General features: G+C 43.5%; 1 protein-coding gene and 1 pseudogene across 1 annotated transcript in view; one reads left to right on the forward strand and one right to left on the reverse strand.

The window, feature by feature from the left end:
- Positions 1–5,415, reverse strand: part of INSC (INSC spindle orientation adaptor protein) — a 91,455-nt gene extending 86,040 nt beyond the window's left edge. Inside the window, exons 1-2 of the mRNA XM_039251830.1 lie at positions 5,379–5,415; positions 4,253–4,353 (exon numbers count right to left, since the gene is read on the reverse strand). Coding sequence (XP_039107761.1) covers positions 4,253–4,308 — 56 coding nt within the window. The 5' untranslated portion in view covers positions 4,309–4,353; positions 5,379–5,415. The remainder of the gene's footprint in view (positions 1–4,252; positions 4,354–5,378) is intronic.
- An 18,331-nt stretch (positions 5,416–23,746) lies between these two features.
- Positions 23,747–24,544, forward strand: LOC120244993 (annotated as a pseudogene).
- Positions 24,545–26,570: the final 2,026 nt, after the last annotated feature.

Consider the following 26,570-nt stretch of genomic DNA (forward strand, 5'->3'; position numbering starts at 1 on the left):
ATATCAAGTGGGATGTAAGGCCCTGGCCACACTGGCCGATGAACAAAACTGTGATTTCAAGGCTCCCTGTGAGGGTAGCTGAAGTCACTCAACTCACCTTCTTCCTCCACCTAGTCCTGATTCTGTCTTCTCCCTTCCCTGGGTGCTGGTCCCAAAGGCACTCCCAAGTAACCACTCTCAACTCCGTCCCAAAGGCTGCTTCCCAGAGAACCTACCTGCGGCCCATCACTTGCAAAATAGAGATAACAATCAGCACACGTGTGTGCGGTCTGACGGGCTCATTCAGCGGGAGCCAAGGTCACACGGCTGGTAGGAAGTGGAGCTGGGACTTGACCCCAAGTCTGAACCCAAGGCCTATATGTTTTCAGCCACTTCGACCCACATTGAAGTTTCCAAGAGGAGGGCTTTGTTCTCTGACTTGTTTATTTTGTTATTTTTAAACATGAAAGCTTTCTAGGAGATGCAGTGGAAGTTGGGGTTGAGAACCCTGACATTCCCTCTCCTACCACCCACGCCGACTCGGCATGGGATTCCATGCCGCTGATGCCACCCTATGCCAGGAGCCCACACTTTTTTCTGATGCTATTTACTCATAAGGGTCTCAAATAACAAAGGCCTAACCCATACGGTTCACCCAAGCTGCTGGGTGATCGCACGCATCTTGTAGCTATTTGTTTATTTTGCACATTGAAATGAACACTGAATGGCACTTCAGAGTGAAATTCAGCTTCAATGAAACACAGCAGAAAGAAGTCAATTATCCAGCATTAATTATTTATCTGGGGACAATAACCACGGTGTTATTCCCCACTAAAGAGGCCTCTATAGCATGGAACAAAAGGAAAGACGAGGTGGCTGCTATTATCTGTCCACAATGCAGCATCAGATTGGATAAATTAACCCTTCTGACATCCCGTAAGGACACATAAGCCTTTTTCATGAACGTGGCCCGTGCACATGCCCCTAGAACACACACAATTAATAACCTAGTAGGGCCCAGGGACTGTGTTCCCCTAATATTCCCGCAGTACCAGGCAATGAGCACATTAAAGGAAATACCACCTTGTCTGTGCAGCCCACCCTGCCCTATCAGAACTTTGGGGCTGAAGACATTCTAAGCAAACCCCTTCTCGGGTGGTAGCTTAGTGGCCAGCCAGACCTGGGGTCATGCTAGTCCAGGGCTTTCCTCCCAAAGTATGGGTGTACAATAAATAACAAGTTAGAAACCCTAGCCTGCATCCAAAAAGAAGAGTAATCTAATTTCTACATCATTTTCACGTAATTTAATTTCCTTTTATCCTTAAAACTTCTGAGGAGATTGGAAGTGTGACAGAGAGACAGTGGTTCCCAGGGGCTGAAAGGGGGCCAGGGTCTGATCTACCTTTGCCCCACATTCTCTACTCCAGGGATCTTGTCTTCATCTGAAGAGGTTACCATGGATCTAGCAGTTCCTGTGTGCAGGCAGGATGCACTGTACATATTATCTTAAATTTCAGTACAATCCAATGATGTCAGTATATATATCTGCATTTCATAGATGAAGAAAGCTGAAGCCTGAGGTTATAACTAATATGCAGCAGAATTAAGATAAGTGGAGGCAGTCCTGACTCCTAATCACGATCCTAAGCTGCCCTGTGACAGCAGCTCCCCCAGCCCCAGCACAGGTTCTGGTCTGACGGTCCCAGGACCCAGGAGGCTCTGAGGAATCGTCCCAAAGCCCTATTGTGTTAGATGAGGTCATCAAAAGGACGTGGCCATCGGTTCACCCGTGCCCTGGACCCCGGCCATCCAGGGCTCCTCACCCCCTCCCCTGTCCTTGGAATGTGCATTCCACTTGCCCTCCCCACTCCCAGGGGCTGTCCTTGGCAAACAACCTTGAGATAGTGATGTGGTGCTGAGACTCTGGAGCATATACTACACCTAAGGCCTCCCTATAAAGTTTTAAGATTTGGCAGCAGGTATGGAATCTACACGTCTTGCTGCTGCTCCAAACAAGCCTCATATATAATAAGTTCCCTTGCCTATGTAACCTGCTGCCTGCCAATCTGGGCAGCCCACCTCCTTCTTTGGACTCTCTCTGCCCTTTGCTTACAGGGCCTCGTTTCAGATCACACCTGGGAAGCTCCCCAGGTTGCTCACCAGCCAACACACTGCCAGAGCTGTTGCTGCCCACCTGGTTCATAGGTACTGACCCACTGCCCAGTGTGGACAGCAGCCAGGCAAGACTATGAACACTTCATCTAGAACAGCTCCACTTTCTCCTGGTTTAAAATATGAAGCTGCTAGGAGTGTCTGTTGATTTCTTATTTTCTCAGTGAGATCATTTGGCAAGAGGGGTCAGGGAAGGGATTTCTAGAAGACTTCCCTGAGATCACCTTCATGAAGAGCCACATGCACCTCTGACATGCAGTAGGCACTCAATAAACAATAGCGCCCCCTATGCAGCTTTCCCTGAGTGAGACACTGCACATAGCAACTGATTCAATTCACACATTAACCCTATGAAATAGGTACTATTTTCATCCCATTTCATACGTGAGGGAACTGGGGGTCTGATGGGGTTCAAGAACTTGCACAAAGCCACACAGCTAGTAAGGGGAAGAACCTGGCTTTGAAAACAAGCAGTCATGAGTTCAAAGCTGACGACACCTGGTTACCTCATAAAAGGCCATCAGCCACTCCAACACATGCATCCCAATGGGTTTGCATCTCATGATCCCTGAGCTCTGCCTAAGACACACTGTGTGGGAAGATATTTGGGCCCCCATGGGATCCCTAATTCTCAGTGTTAGGCTGAACAGAAAAGTCCTAACTGCATCTCTAACAGCGTGTTCCATTATAAATAGCATGCAAGAACTGCATGTCACACCTCATAAGATGGCCTCACAGGGGTTAGCCTAGGACCAGTAGACTTTTAGCAAATACTCATTTTTTTTTCTGCTTTTAAAAGCAACATACAGTAAGAAAAATACTCAAAACCCAAATAACATGGAAATGAACAATGTGTGGGGTGCCTGGGTGGCTCACTCAGTTATGCATTCAACTCTTCATTTTGGCTCAGGTCATGACCTCACGGTGTGTGGGATCGAGTCCTGCATCAGGTTCTACACTCAGCTCAGAGCTTGCTTGGGATTCTGTCTGTCTCTCTCTCTCTCTCTCTCTCTCTCTCTCTCTCCACCCCCCCTCCTCTGTTCTCTCTCTCTCTCTCAAAATAAAATAAATAAACTTAGAAAGAAAGGAATGGTAAGTTGAAATCCCCTCTAATTCAGGTGGAGGTGAAGGACAGAATAAAGGTAAGATGTCAGTGATACATGTAATATGTAAAACAAAACAATGACCTAACAGTCTTGTAAGGGCTACTTGGATTCTGTTGCCTCAAAACAACCCCATCAAAATGTCTCAGAAAAAAAATTTAAAAAGCAAGGCAGAAACCCTTGAGCACTCAGTTGCACACTTCCTCTGTAGATCAAACCTGCATTACTGACCAAACAGACCAGTTTGCCCGGGGCTGCGGTATTTTCAAAGTCACAAAAGTTTCAGGGCCCAAATCAGGATAGTCCTGGGCATCTGGGACAGTGGGTCACCATAGATTCCCCTTTGGTTCTGGCTCTGGGCCCCAGGACCAGCCAGGTCTCCACAGCTCCTAGATGTGTGAGGTTACCTCTGGTGCCTCCATCTCTCCTTCTTCTCACTTCATCATCTGGCCTTCACCCTCTACTCAGTGTATTCCTCCATCTTCCTCCCTACCTCTTTCCCCTCCCCCCAACCCAGCTCAGGGCAACAAATATTTCCAGAGGATCAGTTATGTGCTAAGTTCTCTCCTGGTGCCCTTGAAGAAAGAGAAGACCTAAGGAAAAGATGTCCCTTTCAAGAGGCTCAGAGAGAGACTTCCATAACCCCAAGGGTCCCCAATGGCTCCAGCCTCCTGTCCCAGGTGGGATCAGGAACCCCCTCAGGGGTCCCCTATCTTAGCAGCATACTCCAATCAACTATTTGTTTCATTGTCTGCCTGCATCTTACGGGGACCGTCCCTTGGGGAACTGGACACGCCTGATTCCTTCATGTCTCAGGGCCCAGTTACATCAATATTTGCTGAGTGAACATGGCATCCCCAATACTTTGTCTTAAGCTCCCTCCCCAGGACAGTACATGGAGAGGTGGGGACACCTGCAGCCTCAAGATCCTGGAGCCGGGCCTCAGCCAGAGGCCAGATGGAGCAGGCCTGGCCATCAGAGATGCCTACGGGACTTACCGCTGACCCGGCAGAGGAATGGAGTCCAGGTGGCGGCCTCCAGGCAATGCCATCATGTTGATCCCAATCTGCAGCAAGGCTTGCCCACAGTGGTCGTGACCCTGGAGAAAGAGGGCAGGACAGGGTCAACAGTTGCCCTGAGACAGTAGGCACAATCACTTTCGCTCCAAGATCCAGGCCACCAGGAGCCAAGGCAGCTCTGGAGGGAAGTCTCCCTAACCCTCCTCCCTTTTTGAACCAGTTTACACTCCAATGTCCTCACACAAGTAGTGCAGGACTTAGTCTAATGTCCCAAGCTCACCGTGAATTCCTATAATCTTTTATCTCGCACTATCAAACATTTGCCTGACCCATCTTGCTTTGTACCAAACATTGGGACACACAGACCAGCAAATATTGCGTGAGACGTACTCATACTTTAAAAGTATCTATGGTTTATCTGAAACTCACATTTAACTGGGCAGCCTGTGTTATTTGCTAAATCTGGAAAGTCTACATGCTAATTCTCTATAACCATCACAGCGCTGGGTCATTCACGTTGATTATGCATGGGAAATGTGACTCTGTAATGGGCATGGTGGTTGCTTCCCAAAATCCATTCCACTTCAGATGATATAATTTCACCCAAACTGCTAGTAACTGGTTCAGGAATAGGCATGGGACTCAATTTGAACCAATGAGCCATGATAGGATTGCTTCTAGAAAAAGTTTTCTTTCTCCTAACTGCAAACCACAGGAGACAGTATCTCTCCCACTGGACCTGAACAAGGAAATACGTCACTTCATTGCTGCTGGAGACCATCTTGCAACCAAGAGAGGGCCTAGCTGGGAGAATAAAGCTGGTACACAGAGAATAATAAATCTGGGTCCTTGATCACTGAGCCACTGAATCAAAGAACCCTGGAGTCTGGTCGACCCCTAGGCCTTCCTATTACATAAGATGATAAAGTCCTTGTTGTTTAAAGTGAGGATTTTGTTAGTGGACAGCCAAAAGGAGTCTAACTGGTAAAGATAAACCAGGCTCCAGGGGCCTAAGTCCCAGCACTGATGACCCACCAGGGTTGTCTGTGCCTCACAGGTTGCACCAAGACGATGGTGTCCTCCCTCCATCAAATCAGTTGCCCACCTGTTTGACTCCCCTTGTTGCCTTGGCCCTTCCTTGTTCTCCCCTCTCCACCACCTCCTTCTCCAAGCTGGTGAGGAAGGCCTCCCTGAGGAAAATGGAGATTCTGTCGCTGATGCCTGGGCAAAGCAACAGAAGAGGGGATTGGCCATATCCAGCACGCCCTGTGCTTGAGGACGGCAGATTTCAAGACTTTGAGAGAAAACACAAGTATGAGCTTGTGGGAAGATGACAGCTGACAAGGGCGAGATAAGTCCAGAAAAACTGAACTTCTACTCCATGATTACAAATGGCCCTTATAAGAAAAGAGTGGAGGAGGACTTTAATTTAATAGTGATCGTGCTGGACATAAAGTACCCTTTATGATGCCTGGAATAAAGAATACGACAGCTGATCTGAAAAGTATGAGACAGGAGCTCAGAATAAACTAGGGCATTATGTAATTCCAGAGACTCACTGCCACTGCCTGTCTCTCAGTCCATGGGTCCCACCACCCTATGAACCCCTCAAGGGCAGGGACTCTTTGTGCTCCTAGCACTGAGCTAAGAGACAAGTGTGCAACAAGCACTCTATGGGTCTATTGAAAAGATGAGTGGAACACATTTTTAAAACCTTTCCGCTGAGCCCTAATTCTTTATCTGTAACTGAGAATAATACTATCTATTGTACAGGGCTATTATAGCAATGACAAGACATAAAGAATATGGAAGTGTCAAGCCAGGGTGAGAGCTCGATAAATAGTAGCCTTTGTTACTCTTCAGCCTGGAGAGTCCACTGTGTACTCAGCCCTGTGGTCAGCTAGGTTGAGGGAGATGCAGAAAGTAAGACAAAGCATATAAAGCTTTGATAGGGCCCATCAACATCAGGAGTATCACCATTATTTCTCACATTATTATCATTATTGAAAAAGTATATTTTTGAAACCCAGTGAGTCAGCAGGCACAAAAGGATGGCACAAAAGAAAAAAAACAACAAAAAGAAGTAACTGTTCTCTTTCCAATTTGTTTGAACCCAAAAGGGAAATACCAACTTCTCCGAGTGAATGCTATGATGTCATCAGATAGCAGTGAGCAAGCAGATCTTATTTTATCTCCATCTCTGTCACAAAGAAGAAAGGGGTACAGAATAAGAACAATGAAGAGGGAATTCAAACTTATGGCAGGTGAGGACACGGAGATGGTAAGGAAGCTCCAAGGCCCTTTTGAAAAAGTATGAAGCAGTTAGGGTTCTTTGAGGAGATGAAGCATGCCCTGGGTATTGGAGGGCCTTTGGATCTGAGCAAGTCATATCTGATGGGCCTAGACAAAGAGAGAGCTGTCATGAGCAGAAGCCTGGATGCAAGAGAATGATCTGAATTCTAAGAGGTGGATTCTAGAAACATAGCTTGGTGACCACGAAATTCTAGAACAGATGCCTAATGGCTGATCTGTGAGCCCTTTGGACAGAAGCCAGCTAGAGCACAGTAGAACAAGTCATACCCAAACCATCTGCTTCCATTTCATTAGGGACCACTGGGCTCCTAGCAGAGGGGAATGCAACAATAAACCTGATATATCTTGATTTCCCTTAAATGCCCTGATGAAATGTTCTTGTTCATCTGTTTCGCCCATAGCCTCCCAGAGTTGTGCCGGTGGAGCCTTCCAGCAAACAAAACCTTGGTTCTTGTGATTGCATGTTTTCCCAGAGGCTGGGGAAGCCTCCTGGGGACATCTGAGAAGCATCTGTATCATGGCCCTATTCACTATATTATTTATGCCTGCCTCTTTCCCCCAATAGGACAAGACTCCTTGATGCCTGAAACCACATCTTGCTTAATGTGGGACTGATCCCAAGACCCTACATAATGAACTGCATGGTTGAAGCCAGGATTGTAAATCAGATTAGCTCATATTCAATGGGGATGAGGAACAGGTAAGAGAGAATATCTGGAAAGTGGGATACGAAGGACCAAGAGTTTAATCCAGCTGATGTTTATAAAGTGTCTCCACCAATAATAATAGCTAATATTTATTGAGTGTGTACCATGAGCCAAGCACTGTTCTAAATACCTCATATGGTATTAACTCATTGAATACTATCATCCTCCTCCTGTTACTGAGGAGACTCTGAAATTCAGTGGAGGTATGTGCATTGTTCAAGATCACACCGCTGGTAGGTGACAGAGGACTAGGATCCAGGTTTGAGGATTTAGAGGGGAGGTGCCAGGGGAGGTGGAGATGATGACAGCAACAAACAAGTGGCACGTGTCCAGCATTTGCTAACAGGAGGCCTGACTACATTCCATGGCGGCAACCACACCCAGCCCCAAGCCTTCACAGCCAGCCAGTCCTCTTCCCTGTCCCCAGTGCCTCCCTCTGCTCCCATCCCCAGAAGGACTGTAAGTTCTCCACCTTCATCTAGTGCCGGCTCTCAGTAATGCAGCCAAAGGGCAGAAGAACAGTCCCTGGAGAAATGAAGCAGATTGCAAAGACTGCAGTCAAATGGTGGAGAGAAGACCGGCACGGACACTGTGGATGTCCCTTCTGTTCCTCATTTCTTGGTTCCTTTTGTGAGAGTCCTGTGGACAATTGTGGGCCCCAAAAGGATCAGAGGATGAGGAAACCACAGTCAGCTAAAGCCTAAAGTGTCACTAGCTTTACAGAGAGACCTGTTTCCAGCATGCAGCCCTTGGGAAAGCCCCTAAAGGCTGCTGCCCTGGCAGCCACCTCCCCTACTGCCCTACACTGGACGCATCCTATTGAGCAGATTCCGAGGACACACCTCCAAAGCTACACAGCGTGTCAGGAAATGGACTCTAAGTAACCCCTTTGCCGCCCCATGGTCTGTCCTCAATGTTGTTGCAAGAGGAACTTGAATTTTGGGGTCTGACAGATCTGGATTCAAATCCTGACTCTGTACCAGATTGGTACCTGACCTTGAGAAAATCGTGAACCCCCATGAATGTGGTTCCCTCCGTTATACCTGCCTCCTAGGAGCTTCATAAGAATTAAATGAGATCACTTGCAAAAGCACCTAATAGATTAAAACAAAACAAAACAAAACAAATAAAATAAAATAAAATAAAATAAAAATCATGTGCTTGATACATGGTAGCTTCAAAAGGAAGTGTCCCTCCTCATGGAAGGAGTTATTGAGAAATGTATCTCGGGGCAAAGATGCTGTCTTGCCCATGAGAGGGGTAGAAAGGACACATGGCAGAAGTGAGAAGAAAGAGGAAACTCCATCACCTCGTGCCCAAACCCCTAACACCATCCACTGCCCTTCCTAACTCATCGGAAATCGCACTCTGGAGCATGCAGCCTTTGTTCTGTGGGGTTCATGGCTGTGCCTCCCCATCCAAGGAGAGACTAGTTTACAAGAAGGACTTGAAGCCTTAGGTATCTCAGATTTAATTCCATGCCAGATGAGAAAACTGCTCATTTGGACAGCTCAATTCTGCTCCTACATCCCATTAGAGGCAGGCCTTGCTCACCTCCATTTGGCTAACAAGCCAACTTGGGCTCAGAAGGAAATGGAGGCGATTTACAGTAAATTATTCAATTAGAACCGGGACTGGGGTGGCTTCTGCCATTGTCTAATGGGCCAATCCCAGTACAGCTGGAGGCGGGGCTGGGATTATTTAATCTGCAGAATCCATTAGGGCTGTAGGGGCAGGACAGTAAATATTATGGAAAGCAGTAGCTCCACTGCAGCACTAGGGACAGGGAGGAGGCAGCTGGGGGGGGGGGGGGGGGGGGGGGGGGGGGGGGGGGGGGGAGGGTGGCTGGGAAAGGAATAGAATGTGGGAAGTCAAGTCCCTCATTATGTGATCCCCTGCTCCCTCATTATTTCTCCTCCCTAGAATTTATCACAATGGTAACTAAACAATTAACTGAAATTAGTAGCTTAGTGTTTTCTCCCTTGAGGATCCCAGGGGCAGGGACTAGATATCTGTCCTGCCCACTGCTTTATCCCCCACCCCACTCACACTCACGGTACCTGATGCACAATGATCAGATCCATTAACACTTATTGACTGACTGGATGGGTTCTTACTGAAAGCACCCTGGCTTCGAGAGACAGGTGCCTACCGTGCCACAGTGTGATAAGTAGTCATTGAGAGGGTGGTGGGAGGGCCTTTCCTACCATGCAGGCTGCAGGGAGAGGGCTCTGCATCCTAACACCCACTGCGACAAAGCCACCTGTCCCCTCCTGAGTTTCTGTGGCCCTCACTGTCTGAACACACCCGGCTGGGCATGCTCCCTCCCCACCCCCAACTCTGTGCCTGGCAGGTTCTCCCAGACAGACAGACAGGGACAATAGACCATTGTATCATAACTGCAAAAACTGCAGAAGCGAGTGGGTGCTAAGGGAGATCCAGAGGGCTTCCCAGCAGTACCAAGGGAGAACAGGTGGGGAGAAGGGGTCAAGGCATGACCTCAAAGCTGACACTTGCAAGGGGAGTGTGAAAACACAGGAGAGAGGAAGGTGTGGAAGGAAGAGTGAGCAGACAGAGGGAAGAACACAGGAAGATTAAGGAACTGCAAGTGCTTCCGAAAGGCCGAAGAGAGCACTCCAGGCTGGTGGCAGAGTTTAGAGGAAATTATCCCAGTAGTGTGGGAATGCAGAAAAAGGAGTGGCCACATTCAGCTTGGAAAGTAGGCCACACTTCTTAGAGGAGACGACATCTGAAGTGGGTCCTAAATGCAGGGTGGGATTTTGCCAGGTGAAGATGGGACAAGGACATTCAGTGCCAAAAGAGCAATGTGCATGGTGCCAAAAAGACCAGAGAGTGAAGCAAGTATTCAGGGACCCAGATCTATCCCAGGCAGCTGGAGGGAAGGTGCCTCTGTGGTTCTGCATATGAAAGGAACTAATTCTCTGGATTCTTTCCTGTGGGTGATAGGGAACCACAGAAGGTTTAAGAGGGGAGTGACATGATCAGAGTGGAACTGCAGCTCCCATGGTGACCAGTAAGTGGATGGACTCCAGGGAGTGAAGCCAGTAGCAGTGGTCCATTTAAGAGACAAGTGCAACTCCCATGAGGATGACCAAAGCTCTGGGGTTGGAGCCATGGACTTGGGGGGGGTAAAAAGGAGGGCAAATGCAATGAGCTTTGGGAGGTAACGATGGGCTTCCCTCCTTGCCCCCACTCAAGGCACTGTTGATCTGTGGGAGGATGGCAGCAGTGATGGAGATATTTCAGTATTGATAGCTGGGGTGGCCAGCATGCTGCAGCAATCAGATGCTTGAAGAACCCTCATTCCCAGGGGAGACACAAGAAACTAAGCAAGCTGTCACCTAGCCCGGCTGAGTAGACTGAGCCTCATGAAATATAGAGAGCCCCGGCTCCCTGGAGGAAGCTTGGGTGGCCCTTTACAGCTGCCAGGCAGCGGAACCCAGCAAGTGGGCAGGACAGACCTCAGGGCTCACAGGAGCTGGGCTTGCCCCTCAGGCCCTGAAGACCCTGGCCAGGCAGCCGAGAAGGACTGTGCATCAGACCTCAGCCCTGCTCCTCAATTCCAGAGCCAGAACAGTTTCAACCAAGCACAGACAAGGCCCCAAGCCTCCCCCTGATTAATTGGATACATCTATCTTCTAGGCTTTACCTAAAAGGTTACAAGAATCCCACCTGCACAAATAGGTCAGGGGTAGGACTAGAGCCCTCCAGCCATGATGTAGGCAGCCTTCCTGGAGGAGCTCACATCATGATGTTAGAGTATTAGAATTAGTAGGAGGCTTTAGAGATTAGTCCCTTATAATAATAACTATACTGTTAATTAGAATAAGTAGGAGGGGAAGAGGGAGAAATACTTAATGGGTGCTATTTGTCAGACACTGTTGTAAATAGTTTACATTTCATCCTCAGAATAATCTTATGCACAGCTCTTGTTATCCTCATTTTTCAGGTGAGGGAACTGAATCACAGAGAGCTTAACATGGGCAGATGGAGAGACATGTTCAGAGAGAGGAAGAGATCTACCTATGGTCACACAGCCAGCTGAGCTATATCTGGGACCTGCATCCGGGTTTCCTCACTCCCCCAGACTTCCCCATAAGAAATCCAAACAAGGCTTTGTCTGCTTAGAGCCCAGAGAGACCCACCCAGGCTCAGTGTGATTTTCCCTAGGAGATCAATGGATCCGGCAGTTCCCCGTCTGTAAAACCAGGATAATTACTCATGCTCTTTCTCCTTTGCTGTGGCTACCAAGCATGGGGAAATGAACAGTGGATAGGGAAACTGCAGGGAGTCCTGGTCTAGTTCAGCTCAGCCTTGGAATAAGGCAGGCAGGTTGACGCAGAGATGTCCATGAGTCCTCAGAGGCATAAGTGAAAGGAGCCAGAGTTAAGCTCTCCCTGCTGAGCTCCGGGTGCCCCAGTCCCTGATCAATATGATCTCCCATCCTCTAAATGGCTCCAACGTGTCAAAGTCAACTGCCAGGCAGCCTCTCTTAAATGAGCAATTGTAATAGTCCCAGGGAGAAGCCCAAATTCCTGGAGCCAGGAAAGCCATGGCTGCCCCCATCTTGTATCTCAGGATGGCCCCTTCCTGCCTCTGGGGCTATGATACCCCAGCTGCCCATAAGAGGAGAACCTAGCCCTGAACCATGCAAGGAAACTGCAGTTCCTGCCATGTGGGAGCTGGCCCTGAACTGCTGATTACCCAGTAGTCAGAAGTGAGAAACTGACACCCCAGATGTCCAAGACCTTAGGCAGAGTGTAGCCCATGAGAGAAGCTAGGCTGGGTTTGGGGCCACCCCCCACCATCCAGAACCTCTTAAGAATGCACATTCGGAGTCAGTTACTAGCTGTGTGGCCTTGGGCATGAAGTGTCCTTATCTGTGAAGTGGGGTGTATAATAAGGATAATGGAAGTAATGGTTCCCTCCTCATGGCACTGCTATGTGGATCAGTGAGATCACAGATGTGAAGTACCCGGCACATCAGGGTGCTCACTAGAAGACTGGTTCTGTCTCTCTTCCTGTGAGGACAAGGACCCAGTTTGGAGGGGAGGGGGCGGGGGGGGGGGGGGTAGCTAGATGGAGGCCATTCTGCAGTCTCCTAAACTATATCCAGCTAGTCGACTGCTTTTTACTCTTTAACTTTTTAATTATCCCTTCTTACTTTCTGCTTTTTCCTGATGTGAATGTTAGCCAACTGCTCAAATGCTCCTTAGCTCTCATTTGCAAAAGCGAGAGCCCTCTCTCACTGGGCCCAGATCCCAGGGTGCTAAAATTAACAATCAGTATACTTTAATCTAATGACTTACTGGTCGTGACTGCCACGAACAGACATAACTCTCAGATAAAAGCCATTAGAGAAAATTGAATAGCTCCAGCGTGGTGAAAATTTGGATACGTCCTGTTTCATAAATCATGCTCAGGGGTTACACTGGGCGAGCTATTTCCCTCTCTGAGTCATGATGAGGCCCCAGGTTGAAGGGGTCTATATACCCTTGGGAAAGAAGACATAGGAGGGAGAAGCATACAATCTGGGGCATCGAATGAGTCAAACATGAAAACCAGCCTATTTACAGAATGCTATATTATCAAGGCTCATTTCTGCCTGGTACGTGGCATGTCACAGTGGTATCTAAACAGTGCACTGCATGGTGTCTAGTACAGAGTAGGAGTTCAACAAATACTAGTCATTACCCAACAGGGGATTCCATGCTTCTCCAAAAACATCTTGCTCTTCCATAATGCTGTGCATTGCTCATGGCGTCCCAACACGTCCAGATAAACTCTCCTCAATTCTCTTTTTCTATCTCCAGATCATACCAATGTTTTAGGATGCAGCTCTAATCCCACCTCATCTGGGAGCCCTTCTCCAACCACTCTGACCTATGTAATGTCTCCTTCCAAAAAGTGACCTGGGAATCAATAAAACAGTTTTAAGTTATAACGGTAGGTATGCTTTCTCCCTGGCCCTCTCTCTTCTCCTGTCTGCCTGTTGAGTGATGCCAGAGTAACTGGAAAGCTACACCAATACAGTGAGGCCAAAAGATGGAAGAAGATGAGTCCTGAACACAGTTTGGAGTAGAGCCATCCAACTCATGTCAGTCTGAGGGATAAGCAAGAAATAAACATTATGTGCTAAGCCACTAATATTGGGGTTGGGAGGTGTTTATTATAGCAAACAATCTGTATTAACCTAACTATGAAAACTAAAGTAAATGAAGTGTGCTAGACACAGAAGTCTCTCAGTAAACATAAGTTCTTTTTCCTCTCTTCCCCAGTCTTAGAGGAGATGGTGGAATACTGTGTTTGTCTACAGAGATGTAGCCTCTGGACACTGACTCCAGTTCAGGCACAATATAGCTAGAGTCCATAAGTTGATGAGGCGAGAGTAGGGCAGAAGAAATGCCTACAAACAGTTAAAGTCCTATCAATTCTGACACTAAGATTCTGTTTGCTGCCTTGTCTGCTCATATGTATCCATTCACAATAATAGCTACATGTTACTATACTCAGGTGGTTCTTTTTTTTTTTTTAATTTTTTAAATGCTTTTATTTAGGGGCGCCTGGGTGGCTTAGTCGGTTAAGTGTCCGACTTTCTCTTAGGTCATGATCTCGCGGTTTGTGGGTTCGAGCCCCGCGTCAGGCTCTGTGCTGACAGCCAGCTCAGAGCCTGGAGCCTGTTTCAGTCTGTGACTCCCTCTCTCTCTGACCCTCCCCTGCTCACACTGTCTCTCTCTCTCTCTCTCTCCTAGAAATAAATAAAAACATTAAAAAAAATTTTTTTTAAAATGCTTTTATTTATTTTTGAGAGAGAGACAGAGAGACAGAGAGAGAGAAAGAAGGAGACACAGAATTGGAAGGAAGCTCCAGGCTCTGAGCTGTCAGCACAAAGCCCGACATGGGGCTTGAACCCACGAGCTGTGGGATCATGACCTGAGCTTAACTGACTGAGTCACCCAGGCGCCCCTCAGGTGGTTCTAAGGGTGGTTTTTTTTTTTGTTTTTTTTTTTTTGTTTTTCTTCATATTTTAACATCTGAAATTGGGATGCATGTTTTCAGTCACTGGCATCTTAGCACTGGGTTCCCGCTTAACTGAAAGCATATTTTCTTTTTCTTTTTTCTTTTTTTTCTTTTTTTTTCTTTTTTTTTAATTTATAGGAGAGAGAGAGACAGCATGAGCAGGGGAGGGTCAGAGAGAGAGGGAGTCACAGACTCTGAAACAGGCTCCAGGCTCCGAGCTGGCAGTCAGCACAGAGCCCGACGCGGGGCTCGAACCCACGAACCGAGAGATCGTGACCTGAGCGAAAGTCGGACGCTTAACCGACTAAGCCACCCGCACGCCCCCCTTTTTAATGAAGTGACATCTTACAATCTATGGCATCTTAAATTCAATGAAAGATAATATTGGGCACTTAATTATGTGCCAAGCACTCTTCTAAGTGCTTCACATAAATAAATTTATTTATTTCTCAAAAAAAAAAAAAAAGAGGCGCCTGGGTGGCTTAGTCGGTTAAGCGTCCGACTTTCGCTTAGGTCATGATCTCACGGTTCGTGGGTTCGAGCCCCGCGTCGGGCTCTGTGCTGACTGCCAGCTCAGAGTCTGGAGCCTGTTTCAGTCTGTGACTCCCTCTCTCTCTGACCCTCCCCTGCTCATGCTGTCTCTCTCTCTCTCCTAGAAATAAATAAAACATCAAAAAAAATTAAAAAAAAAAAAAAACCAAACTAATCAGTACTGCTATTATCTCCATTTTAAAGGTATGGAAATGAAGACCCAGAGAGATTCAAAACTTTGCCAAGGTACACCGCTAATAAGCTGAGTGAAGGTCAAGACAACATGCTCTTTAGGGAACTCCATACTATGCCACTATTTTTTAGCCCCTGGTTTTTAGGTAAGAACTGTGTCCCCTTCCTATAGAGAAAGATCACACAGGAATTTGCTGGCAAAAAGGTAAGAAATCTGGAGAGGCCAGGAGGAAAGCAAAAACAGGAACCAGAGAAAATAAGCAAGACCAGAAGGGAGTTTTTGCCCTAAGAACATCTGCTACTGGATTCCTTAAGCTTCTGTTTCACATGTGTATGGGGTAGGAAAAACTAGGAACAAAGCCTAGGGACTAGGGAAAGGATCAAATAGGGTCCAAAAGACCAGAAGCTCAATGTTAAGGGTAAATGAGAAATAATCTTCTATACAGAAGATGCAAGACAAGTTGTGTCCCAATTTTGCCACTGAGTAAAGGAAAGTAAAATCTCTCCTAAGAATTAACGACCACAATAAACCCTCATATAGGTTTGTGACCTGAGTTTACACTATCCGTGGGGAGTGAAGGGACTCAATTAGAGAGTTTAGCTTCAAGAAATAAAAGAGAGCTGTGGAAATATTTTCAAGGAAAAAGGCTGTAAAATATGACCAAGCAGATTTGAGAAAGAACCAGATTTGAGACGAAACGTCTATAAATTAAAAAATATTATAATTAAAATGAAAAACTCATTGGACAGCTTAATCACAACTCAAGGATGAATTAGTGTAAAAGACAGAACGAAATGATCCAAAACACAATCCAGAAAGACAAAGGGAGAGAAAACGTGAGAGAAGTAAAGTTAAGGAATGAAGAGTAGTCGATCAAGGATTTAATCAGATTTCCAATGGGAGAGAAGAAAAAGAATAGGGGAAAAAGTGATATTCAAAGAGATAGTGGCTGAAATTTTTCTCAGAAATTTTGAGAGACAAAACTACTTTCAAATCCAGGAATGCCAATGAATTTCAAGCAGGAAAAATACAAAACATATGCACACCATAGAAAATTCATAAGATTAAGAACACCAAAGACAAAGAAGATCTTGAAAGCTTCCAAAGAGGGAAAAGGAAAGAAAGAGAGAGACCCAGAGATAGAGAAAAATTAGATCAGCAGGTGACCACTAAAGAGCAATGATGAAAGCCAGCTGACAATGAGCAAATATCTGATTACTGAGAATAATGATCCTAAAATTCTCTTTCAAGACTAAAGGTGAAATAAAGACATTTTCAAGCAGGTTAAAATCCCACAAAGGAAATTCTTTTTTTTTTAATGCTTATTTATTAATTTTGAGAAAAAGAGAGAGAGAGGGAATGAGCAGGGGAGGGGCAGAGAGAGAGGGAGAGAGAGAATCAATCCCAAGCAGCCTCTGCACTGTTAGTGCAGAGCCTGATGTGAGCTCAAACTCATGAACCATGAGATCATAACTTGAGCCTAAATCAAGCGTGGAATACTTAACTGACTGAGACACCCAGGGACCCCCACAAAGGATTTTCTGAAGTATTGACTTCGAGTAGGAAAAATGTAATGCCAGGTGGAAGATTTGAGATACAAGAAAGAATGATGAGCAAACTTATTTGTAACTATTTGAGGAAATCCAAACAAACTTTGACTGTAAGAAACAATTATACCTCATTTATGGGGTAAAGGAAAACAAGATAAATCTAAAATATTGCATGCAAATTCAAAAGGGGATGACTAAAGTTAAGTCAAAGTGTTCTGAGTTTCTTTTATTTGAGAAGGAGAAAATAGAGATGTAAATTAACTTTAGCCTTATTAGGTTATGATTAATGCTGTAATATCTAGAGTTACCTTATTAGGTTATAATAAATTCTATAATATCTACGTATAACTATAAGAATATATATAAAGATAAAAATAAATATTACCATTCAAATAAGTTAAGAGGGGAAAAAATAAATGAGCAATAAAAAAAGCAATCAAAAAGAAGAAAAAAAGAAGTTTGGGTGGCAAGCATTATAAATAATAGTAATCACAGTAAGGGGGGGTGAATTAAATTAGCCAATTGTAACCAAAGATTATAAAGTGTACATTACACACACACACAGAAAGAGAAAGAAGTATAGGAAAAAGAGAGAAAGTGTGCTATGTTCTGGTTATAATATCCCTAAAACAAAAAGACCCAAAACAGCTTAAGTTAAAAACTCCAAAAGAGGGGCACTTGGGTAGCTCAGTCGGTTAAGCATCCATCTTCGGCTCAGGTCATGATCTCATGGTTCGTGGGTTCAAGCCCCACATCAGGCTCTGTGCTGACAGCTCAGAGCCTGGAGCCTGCTTCGAATTCTGTCTCCCTCTCTCTCTGCCCCTTGCCTTCTTGTGCTCTGTCTCTCTCTCTCTCAAAAATAAATAAACATTAATTTTTTTAAAAAAACTCCAAAAGATATACCACAGAAATATTTACCCAAAGAATTCTGGTGCTAATGTATTCATACAATACAAAACAAACTTCAAGACAATAACCATTATAGAAATGAAGAGATTTGTTACATAAAAATAAAGATTGGCCCATCAAGTAGATATAACAGTGGGGATATACATAATAACAACAATAATCTTAAAATACACAAAGTAAAAACTGAAAAATGTCAAGGAAAAATGACGAATCCAGAATCACAGGTGGAGATTACAACACAATTTTGTCATTAATAGATAGCTCAAGCAGAAAAATTATCAGTAACGATATAGGATCTTTGAAATACACAGATTAGATTTAGTATTTATAAACAGAACACTGATTCAGCTTATCAGGAATATATAATTCTTTTCAAGGATTCATGAATCATTCTTTTTTTTTTTTTAATGACTAGTGACTACTAGATCATAGCAAACCTCCACATATTTCAAATGAATGGTATCCTATGGATTGCAATCTCTACCCCAATACATATACTCCCCTATACTTGGATATTTTAAACATACAAATTAGAGGTCAAAAAAGAAACTATAACCGAAATTAGAAAACAAATCCAAATAATTATAAAAATGCATATGTAAAAAGACAGTATGGTACTGGCACAAAAACAGACACATAGACCAATGGAATAGAATACAGAATTCAGAATTGGACCCAAAAATGTACAGCCAACTAATCTTTGACAAAGCAGGAAAGAATATCCAATGGAAAAAAGACAGCCTCTTTAACAGATGGTGCTGGGAGAACTGGACAGCAGCATGCAGAAGAATGAAACTAGATCATTTTCTGACACCATACACAAAAATAAATTCAAAATGGATAAAGGACCTGAATGTGAGACAGGAAACCATCAAAACGCTAGAGGAGAAAGCAGGAAACAACCTCCTTGACCTCAACCACAACAATTTCTTACTTGACACATCCCCAAAGGCAAGAGAATCAAGAACAAAAATGAACTATCGGGACCTCATCAAGATTAAAAGCTTCTGCACAGCAAAGGAAACAATCCATAAAACTAATAGGCAACTGACGGAATGGGAAAAGATAGTTGCAAATGACATATCAGATAAAGGGCTAGTATGCAAAATCTCTAAGGAACTCACCAAACTCCACACCCCAAGAAGAAACAATCCAGTGAAGAATTGGGCAGAAGATATGAACAGACATTTCTCCAAAGAGGACATCCAGATGGCCAACAGATACATGAAATGATGCTCAGCATCCCTCCTCATCAGCGAAATACAAATCAAAACCATACGGAGATACCACCTCATGCCGGTCAGAGTGGCTAGAATGAGCAAATCAGAGGACTCTACATGCTGGCGAGGATGTAGAGAAACGGGCCCCCTCCTACACTGTTGGTAGGAATGTAAACTGGTACAGCCTCTCTGGAAAACAGTGTGGAGATACCTCAAAAAATTAACAAGAGAACTCCCCTATGACCCAGTAATAGCACTGCTAGGAATTTACCCAAGGGATACAGGAGTGCTAATGCATAGGGACACATGTACCCCAATGTTCATAGCAGCACTCTCAACAATAGCTAAAACATGGAAAGAGCCTAAGGGTCCATCAACTGACGAACGGATCAAGAAGATGTGGTTTATATATACAATGGAATACTACATGGCAATGAGAAAGAATGAAATCTGGCCATGTGTAGCAACATGGATGGACCTTGAGGGTGTTATGCTGAGCGAAATAAGTCAGGCAGAGAAGGACAGATACCATATGTTTGCACGTATAGGAGGATTAGGAGGAACTTAATGGAGGACCAAGGAGGAGAAGAAGGGGAAAAAATAGTTGGGGAGAGGGAGGGAGGCAAAGCATGAGAGACTCTTGAATGCTGAGAACAAACTGAGGGCTGGTGGGGGTGGGGAGAGAGAGGAAGGGGGGTGATGGGCATGGAGGAGGGCACTTCTGGGGATGAGCACTGGGTGTTATATGGAAACCAACTTGACAATAAACTATTAAAAAAATAATTAGTATACAGGTATGTAAAATTAAAGGCAAAAATTGAAGCATTAAATTAGAAAACAAGAAAAAATAAAAGTTAGACTTTTAACTTCTAACAATATGAAATTTTAGAGAAAAGAGAATAATTCCAAAGAAATTAGCAGAAGAAAAATAGTTAAGATAGGAGCAAACATTAAGCAAAATATAGCAAAGACACAAAGCAAAATGTACACACAAATAAAAGGATAAACAGAGTTAAGGCTAGTTTCTGAAAATACGAATTAGATTAGATAAACCTTTGGAAAGATCAATAGTGGGGTGAGATCAGAAAAAAAATAAAAGAAACATAAACAATCAATATTAGCAATAAAAGGGAGTTTATTACTACAAACACAGCAGAGATGAAAGAATATTATGGATAATACTATATGGATAAGAATATTCTGCAATATCTTTGAAATCATAAACAAGCTAAATAAATCAGTTACTTGTTCTAGATGAATTTCTAGAAAAATACAATTAGCCAAAAACAGCTCAGGAAGAAAAAGATCTATAACTACCAAATAAGTTAATCAGTAGTTTAAAATCTTTCCATAAGGAAAACACCAGGCACAGAGAAATTCATAGATGAATTTCTATCTTTAAAAAAAAAAATAGACAGGGGCGCCTGGGTGGCTTAGTCGGTTAAGCGTCCGACTTTCGCTTAGGTCATGATCTCGCGGTTCGTGGGTTCGAGCCCCGCGTCGGGCTCTGTGCTGACTGCCAGCTCGGAGCCTGGAGCCTGTTTCAGTCTGTGACTCCCTCTCTCTCTGACCCTCCCCTGCTCACGCTGTCTCTCTCTCTCTCCTAGAAATAAATAAAACATAAAAAAAAAAAAAAAAGACAAACTCACCCAAACTCTTTCAGAGAACAAGAAAAAATAAAGCACACTTCAATTCATTTTATGAGGCTAAGATAATAATAACATAAACTAAGATACCGAAACTAAGAAAATCACAAGAATGGAAATTCATAGGCCAATTCATTGTAAGAACACAGATGAAAATATATTAAACAGAATATAAGTGAAAAGTCCAGCTGTATTATGAGAAGGGTAATATACTATGGCCAAGTTGGGTTTAGCCCAAAAATACATGGCTGTTTTAACATTAGAGAATAGATTAAGGAAACCCACTGCATGAATAGGATAAAAAGAAAAATCTTATGATCATCTCAATAGATGAATAAAACCAACTTGGTAAAATTCTACAGCCATTTATAATAAATTCTTTTAGTAAAGAAATAGACCCTCCCTAAATTGATTAAAGGGCATCTGTCCAGAAAAAAAATATACCAGGAACGATATACTTTTAATAACAACATATTGAAAGCATTGCCTATGAGACTAAAAACAAAATAAAAAGGCCCACCTCCCACTAACTTCTATTCATTATTGTACTACGGATTTTAGCTAGTATAGAAAGAAAGAATTTATGAGAATGGGAAGAACCAAAACCGTCAACATTTGCAGTAGGTATGATTTTCCACAGGGCTGCTACATGAGCCGGTGCACACAGCCAAGGGAGTGAGTGGGGGGTGCATCTGACCTCTGCTGTGCCCACCCAGTCACACACCTTACACAGGACTGGGTCCACCAGACACAGACCTATAGTCCACTTGGTAAGCCAAGTCGCCAGGGTTTTATGTCTCCCCAGACATGATGCCTTTCCCTAGTTCTTTCTAAAATGCAGCATGAACTAGCAAGTCACTCTCATTGCCAATATAGGAAATTCAAAGGTATCTATTCATAAACTATTTTAATTCATATGGCTTAGAAAGGTGGATAGAAATGAATATACAAAAATCAAGTATAGTCCTAGACACTGGCACAAACATAAAGTGAAATTTAGAAGAAGCATTAACAAAAGCAACAAAAATATTTAAGGTATATAAAAATGAATTTTAAAATGTACAAGTTCTTCAATGAAAAAAATAAAATATTACTAAAAGATATTAAATAAGGCCAAAATAATTGAATAGGTATTTCATATATGTATAGATAGATAGGAAAATGTAAATTTACCATAAACTGACATATAGATACAACGTAATCCCAATCAAATTCCCACAGGATTTTTTCCTAGAACTTCATGAGTTAAATCTGAGCTGTATAACCACGATTATCCCTGAAAAAGAAAAATAAATTAGGGCACTTTTCCTGCCAGATAACAAGACTTATTTTCAAGTAGTATACACAATGTAATATTGACCCTGGATAAACTTAGAGAATTGAGTAGCAAGCCCCCAAAATAGACCAAAGCAAATGGAGAAATATGATTAATGACAGTGGAGGGGGGAAAGAGGGAGTCAGCATCAGAGCACACAGCACATCCTAAATCATAAGCAGAAAGTGAATGAGGGTGTGTGTTTCGGGAGCTGGGGGGTGGGGAGGATTGCTCCTGCCTGCTCTATGAGGGGTGAGCACCTTCTTGCCCACACACTCCTTTCCCTGAAGCTCCCGCCTGTCCCAGAGCAAAAATCGAGTTGGTTTGAACCAGACAGAAACAACTGAAAGGGTTACTCGAAGCCCCCTTCTGCAGAACGAAAAGAAGAGCTCATGTCCAGGAAAAGCCGATGAAAAAACTTCTGAAATGAGAAAGGTTAATTAAGATGACCTGGTATATGAACGTTTTAATGTGCTGTTGAATTCAGTTAGAATGATCAAGTGGGATTTATCCATGGGATGCAAGGAAGGTTCAACATACACAAATCAATAAATATTTTACACCACATTAATAGAATGGAGGATTAAAAATTATATGATCCCCTCAATAGATGCAGAAAAGGCATCTGACAAAATTCAGCATCTTTTCATGAAAAAAGAAAAAGTGTTCAACACATTGAGTACCCAAAAAAAATCATACCCCAACATAATAAAGACCAGATGTAACAAACTCACAGTTAACATCATATTCAATGATGAAAGTTTAAAATCTCTTCCTCTAAGGTCAAAAACAATACAATGGTGCCCACTTTCAACACTGAAAGTGTTTCATTCACTGAAAGTCCTAGCCAGAGCAATTACTGAAGAAAAGGAAATAAAAGGAATCCAAATCAGAAAGGAAGAAGTAGAGGCACCTGAGTGGCTCAGTTGGTTAAGCATCTGATTTTGGCTCAGGTCATGATCTTGCGGTTTGTGGGTTCAAGCCCTGTGTTGTGCTCTGTGCTGACAGCCAGCTCAGAGCCTGGAGCCTGTTTCAGATTCTGTGTCTCCCTCTTTCTCTGACCCTCTCCTGGTCATGTTGTCTCTCTTTCTCAGAAATAAATACAACATTAAAAAAAATTTTTAAAAGAAGTAAAACTGGCTTTGTTTGCAGATGTCATGATGTTACATATTTTTTAAAAACCCTAAAGTATCCACCAAAAAAACCCTGTTAGAACTAATAAATGAATTCAGTATAGTTTCTGGATTCAAAATCGACATACAAAAACAGTTACATGTCGATACACTAATAACAAACTACCTAAAAAAAGAAATAAAGAAAAAAATCTCATTTATCATAGCATCAAAAAGAATAAAATACTTAGGGAACAAATTTAACTGGGGAGGTGAAAAATATATATACTGACAACTATAAGACATTGATGAAAGGGGTACCTAGGTGGCTCAGTTAGTTGAGCGTCCAACTCTTGGTTTAGCTCAGGTCATGATCCCAGGGTTGTGGGATCGAGCCCCACATCAGGCTCCATGCTGATCATGGAATCTCCTTAAGATTCTCTCTCTCTCTCTCTCTCTCTCTCTCTCTCAAACTCCCTAACTCCCTTGCTCCTTTTCTTCTTCCTCCTGCTTTCTCTTCCCACCAGGTCTTGTCCACTTCCCCTAATGGCATCCCCAATCCTACATAAAGGTATGACACCTCAGCACCACAGGGAAAATATGGTGCAGGTCCAGAAACTATTTGCCCATCACCACTTTTTTTTTAGTAGTTTATTGTCAAGTTGGTTTCCATATAACACCCAGTGCTCATCCCCACAAGTGCCCTCCTCCATGCCCATCACCCCCCTTCCCTGCCCCCCCACCCCCATCAGCCCTTGGTTTGTTCTTGGCATTCAAGTGTCTCTCATGGTTGAGACTCTTGCCCATGACCACTTTAAAAAAAAAAAAAAAAGAAAAACTGATTTGAAGGCATCTCCAAGTTTGAATAAGCAAAACTTCCAGGAGTTCCAGCGTCCCTGGTTTTGCCCTGGAGACTCTTCACTACTAAGTACCAAGATGATAAAAACCCGGAAACGGATTGGAACCTTATTCGAAGTCACAATAGAAAGGTTTGGAGTGACAGCACCACCCGCTCAAAACCGTTAAGATTGCTTTGTATGGGACTCCCCTGGATCCAGTCACTGAGTTTGAGTTTGGAGGGGAGCTGCACAACACAGGAGGAAAACTCTGCTGCACTTCTTGCAATGTGGTTATAAAACATGTTCGCAAGTCTGCCATTAGCGACCACCGTAAGTCAAACACTCAAACCAAGAGGAAGGCAGAATTTGAAGAGATGACTGTGAGAAAGAAGCAGAGGCCCCTAACTGCATCCCTTCAGTGCAAAAGTACCATGCAAACAGAGAAAGTTAGTGTTCCCTGGGACTCTGTGAAAATGTGCCTAGAAGCCAACACCCCACTTGAGAAGGCTGATCACCTAGCAGTCTGTGCTTTCCTGTCTTGCCATGTGAAGAATGGAGGCTCCAGGAGGGAGGCAAATAGACTCTTAAATACAAAGAACAAACTGAGGGTTGATGGGATGGGGGGAGAGGGGAAAATGGGTGATGGGCATTGAGGAGGGCACTTGTTGGGATGAGCACTGGGTGTTATATGTAAGCAAAGAAACATGGGAATCTGCCCCCAAAACCAAGAGCACACTGTATACTCCGTATGTTAGCCAATTTGACAATAAATTATATTTAAAAAAAAAAGAAGAAGAATGGAAGCTCCAAACCTAAGTCAGACCAGCTGAGGAGAGCATATCTGCCTGATGGATAGAAGAATGAGAAACAACTCCTTAATTCACAAGGTTGTTGACAAGGTTACCGCCATTGTGATCAAGATAAATGTGGAGAATTAAAGTTAACAACAGCAAAAGAAAACACAAGCAACAGAAGTAAAAATAAACAAGTGGGACTACATCAAACTAAAAACCTTCTGCCCTGCAAAAGAAACTGTCAACTAAATGGAAAGGTAACCTGTAGAATGGTAAAATAATATTGGCACACTATATATTTGATAAGGTGTTAATTTTCAAAATATACAAGGAGCTCATGCAACTCAATTGCAAAAATTTAATTTAAAATCTATTTTTAAATGTTCAAAAGGCTTCAAAAGGCATTTTTTTCAAAGAAGACATAAAAGGACCAACATGTACATACAAGGTGCCTATCATCACTCATCATCAGGGAAATGTAAATCAACCACAATGAGATCACCTCACACCTGTCAGAATGGCCAGCATCAAAAAGACAAGAGAGAACAAGCATTGGTGAGGTCATGGAGAAAAGGGAGCTCTCACACTCTGTCAGTAGGAATGTAAATTGGTAAATGTAAATTTTTTCCACTGTGGAAAAAAGTATGAAAGTTTCTCAAAATATTAAAACTAAAACTATAGGAGTACCCGAGTGGCTTAGTCAGTTAAGCGTCTGACTCCAGCTCAGGTCATGATTTCACAGTTTGTGGGTTCAAGTCCTGCATCAGGCTCTGTTCTGACAGCTCAGAGCCTGGAGCCTGCTTCAGATTCTGTGTCTCCCTCTCTCTGCCCCTCCTCTGCTCATGCTCTGTCTGTCTGTCTCTCTCAAGAATAAATAAACATTAAAAAACAGACAAAAAACTATTACATGATCCGTGATCCAGCAATCTCACTTCTAGGTATATATCTGAAGGAAATGAAATCAGTATCTCAAAGAGCTATCTGCACCGCCCACATTCCTTACACCATTATTCACAATAGCTGAGACATGGAAATAACATATTTTCTTTATATATGTATACATATATATACATATATATGCAATGGGATATTATTCTACCATAAAAAAGGAACTCCTGCCTTTTGCAACAACGTGGATGAATCCAGAGAGCATTATGCTAAGTAAAATAAGTCAGGCAGAGAAAGACAAATACTCTATGACCTCACTTATATATAGAATCTAAAAATGCTAAATTCTTAGAAACAGAGAGTAGCATGGCAGTTCCCTGGGGCTAGGGGCTGGGGGAAATGAAGAGATACCTGTCAAAAGTTGCAAATATCAGACGGATAAGTTCCAGGGATCTAGCATACAACATAGAAGGTGCCTGTAACTAACAATACTATATTGTTGGGGCGCCTAGGTGGCTCAGTCAGTTAAGCATCCAGCTCTTGATTTGGGCTCAGATCAGGCTCTCACTTGATCGTGAGATCAAGCCCCACACTGATCAGCACAGAGCCTGCTTGGTTCCCTCTCTCTCCCTCTCTCTCTCTGCCCCTCCCCTGCTCTCATGCTTTTTCTCAAAATAAATAAACATTAAAACAAAATACTATATTGTATATTTGAAAGTTGCGGAGAGCTGATCTTCAACATTCTCACCACATTTACAAAAAAGGTAACTGTGAGGTGGTGGATGTGTTAACTCACCTTATTGGGGTAATCATTTCACAATAAATACATTTACCAAATCATTACACGGTATACCTTAAACTTATACAATATGACATGTCAATTATATCTCAGTAAAGCTGGGGGGATAGGAGAAAACAAGAAGACCCAAGTTTGGCTAGATACCCACCAGCCTGCTAACATAGTCTTTGACAGACAGGAGATCAGGATCCAGTATGAGAGCCACGAAGGACCTGCTTTCTGCCCTGGCCAACCTATGCACGTCCAGGTGTGGGGGCCAGCACAGCCCCTTAGCACTGTGCCTAGGGCTGCCCAGCTGGGAATGCTTTCACCTTACACAGCACGGTATGTGGGGCTGATACTCTTATCCTGATATACTGCCACATGATAAAAACCACAGCCCCCATCCCATACAGCCCGTAGGACCCCTTGCCAAATCCAAAAGGTGCCACAGAAAAAAC

Source organism: Hyaena hyaena, unplaced genomic scaffold (assembly GCF_003009895.1).
Source record: "Hyaena hyaena isolate Hyena2069 unplaced genomic scaffold, ASM300989v1 scaffold_401, whole genome shotgun sequence".
NCBI classification, from domain to species: Eukaryota; Metazoa; Chordata; class Mammalia; order Carnivora; family Hyaenidae; genus Hyaena; species Hyaena hyaena.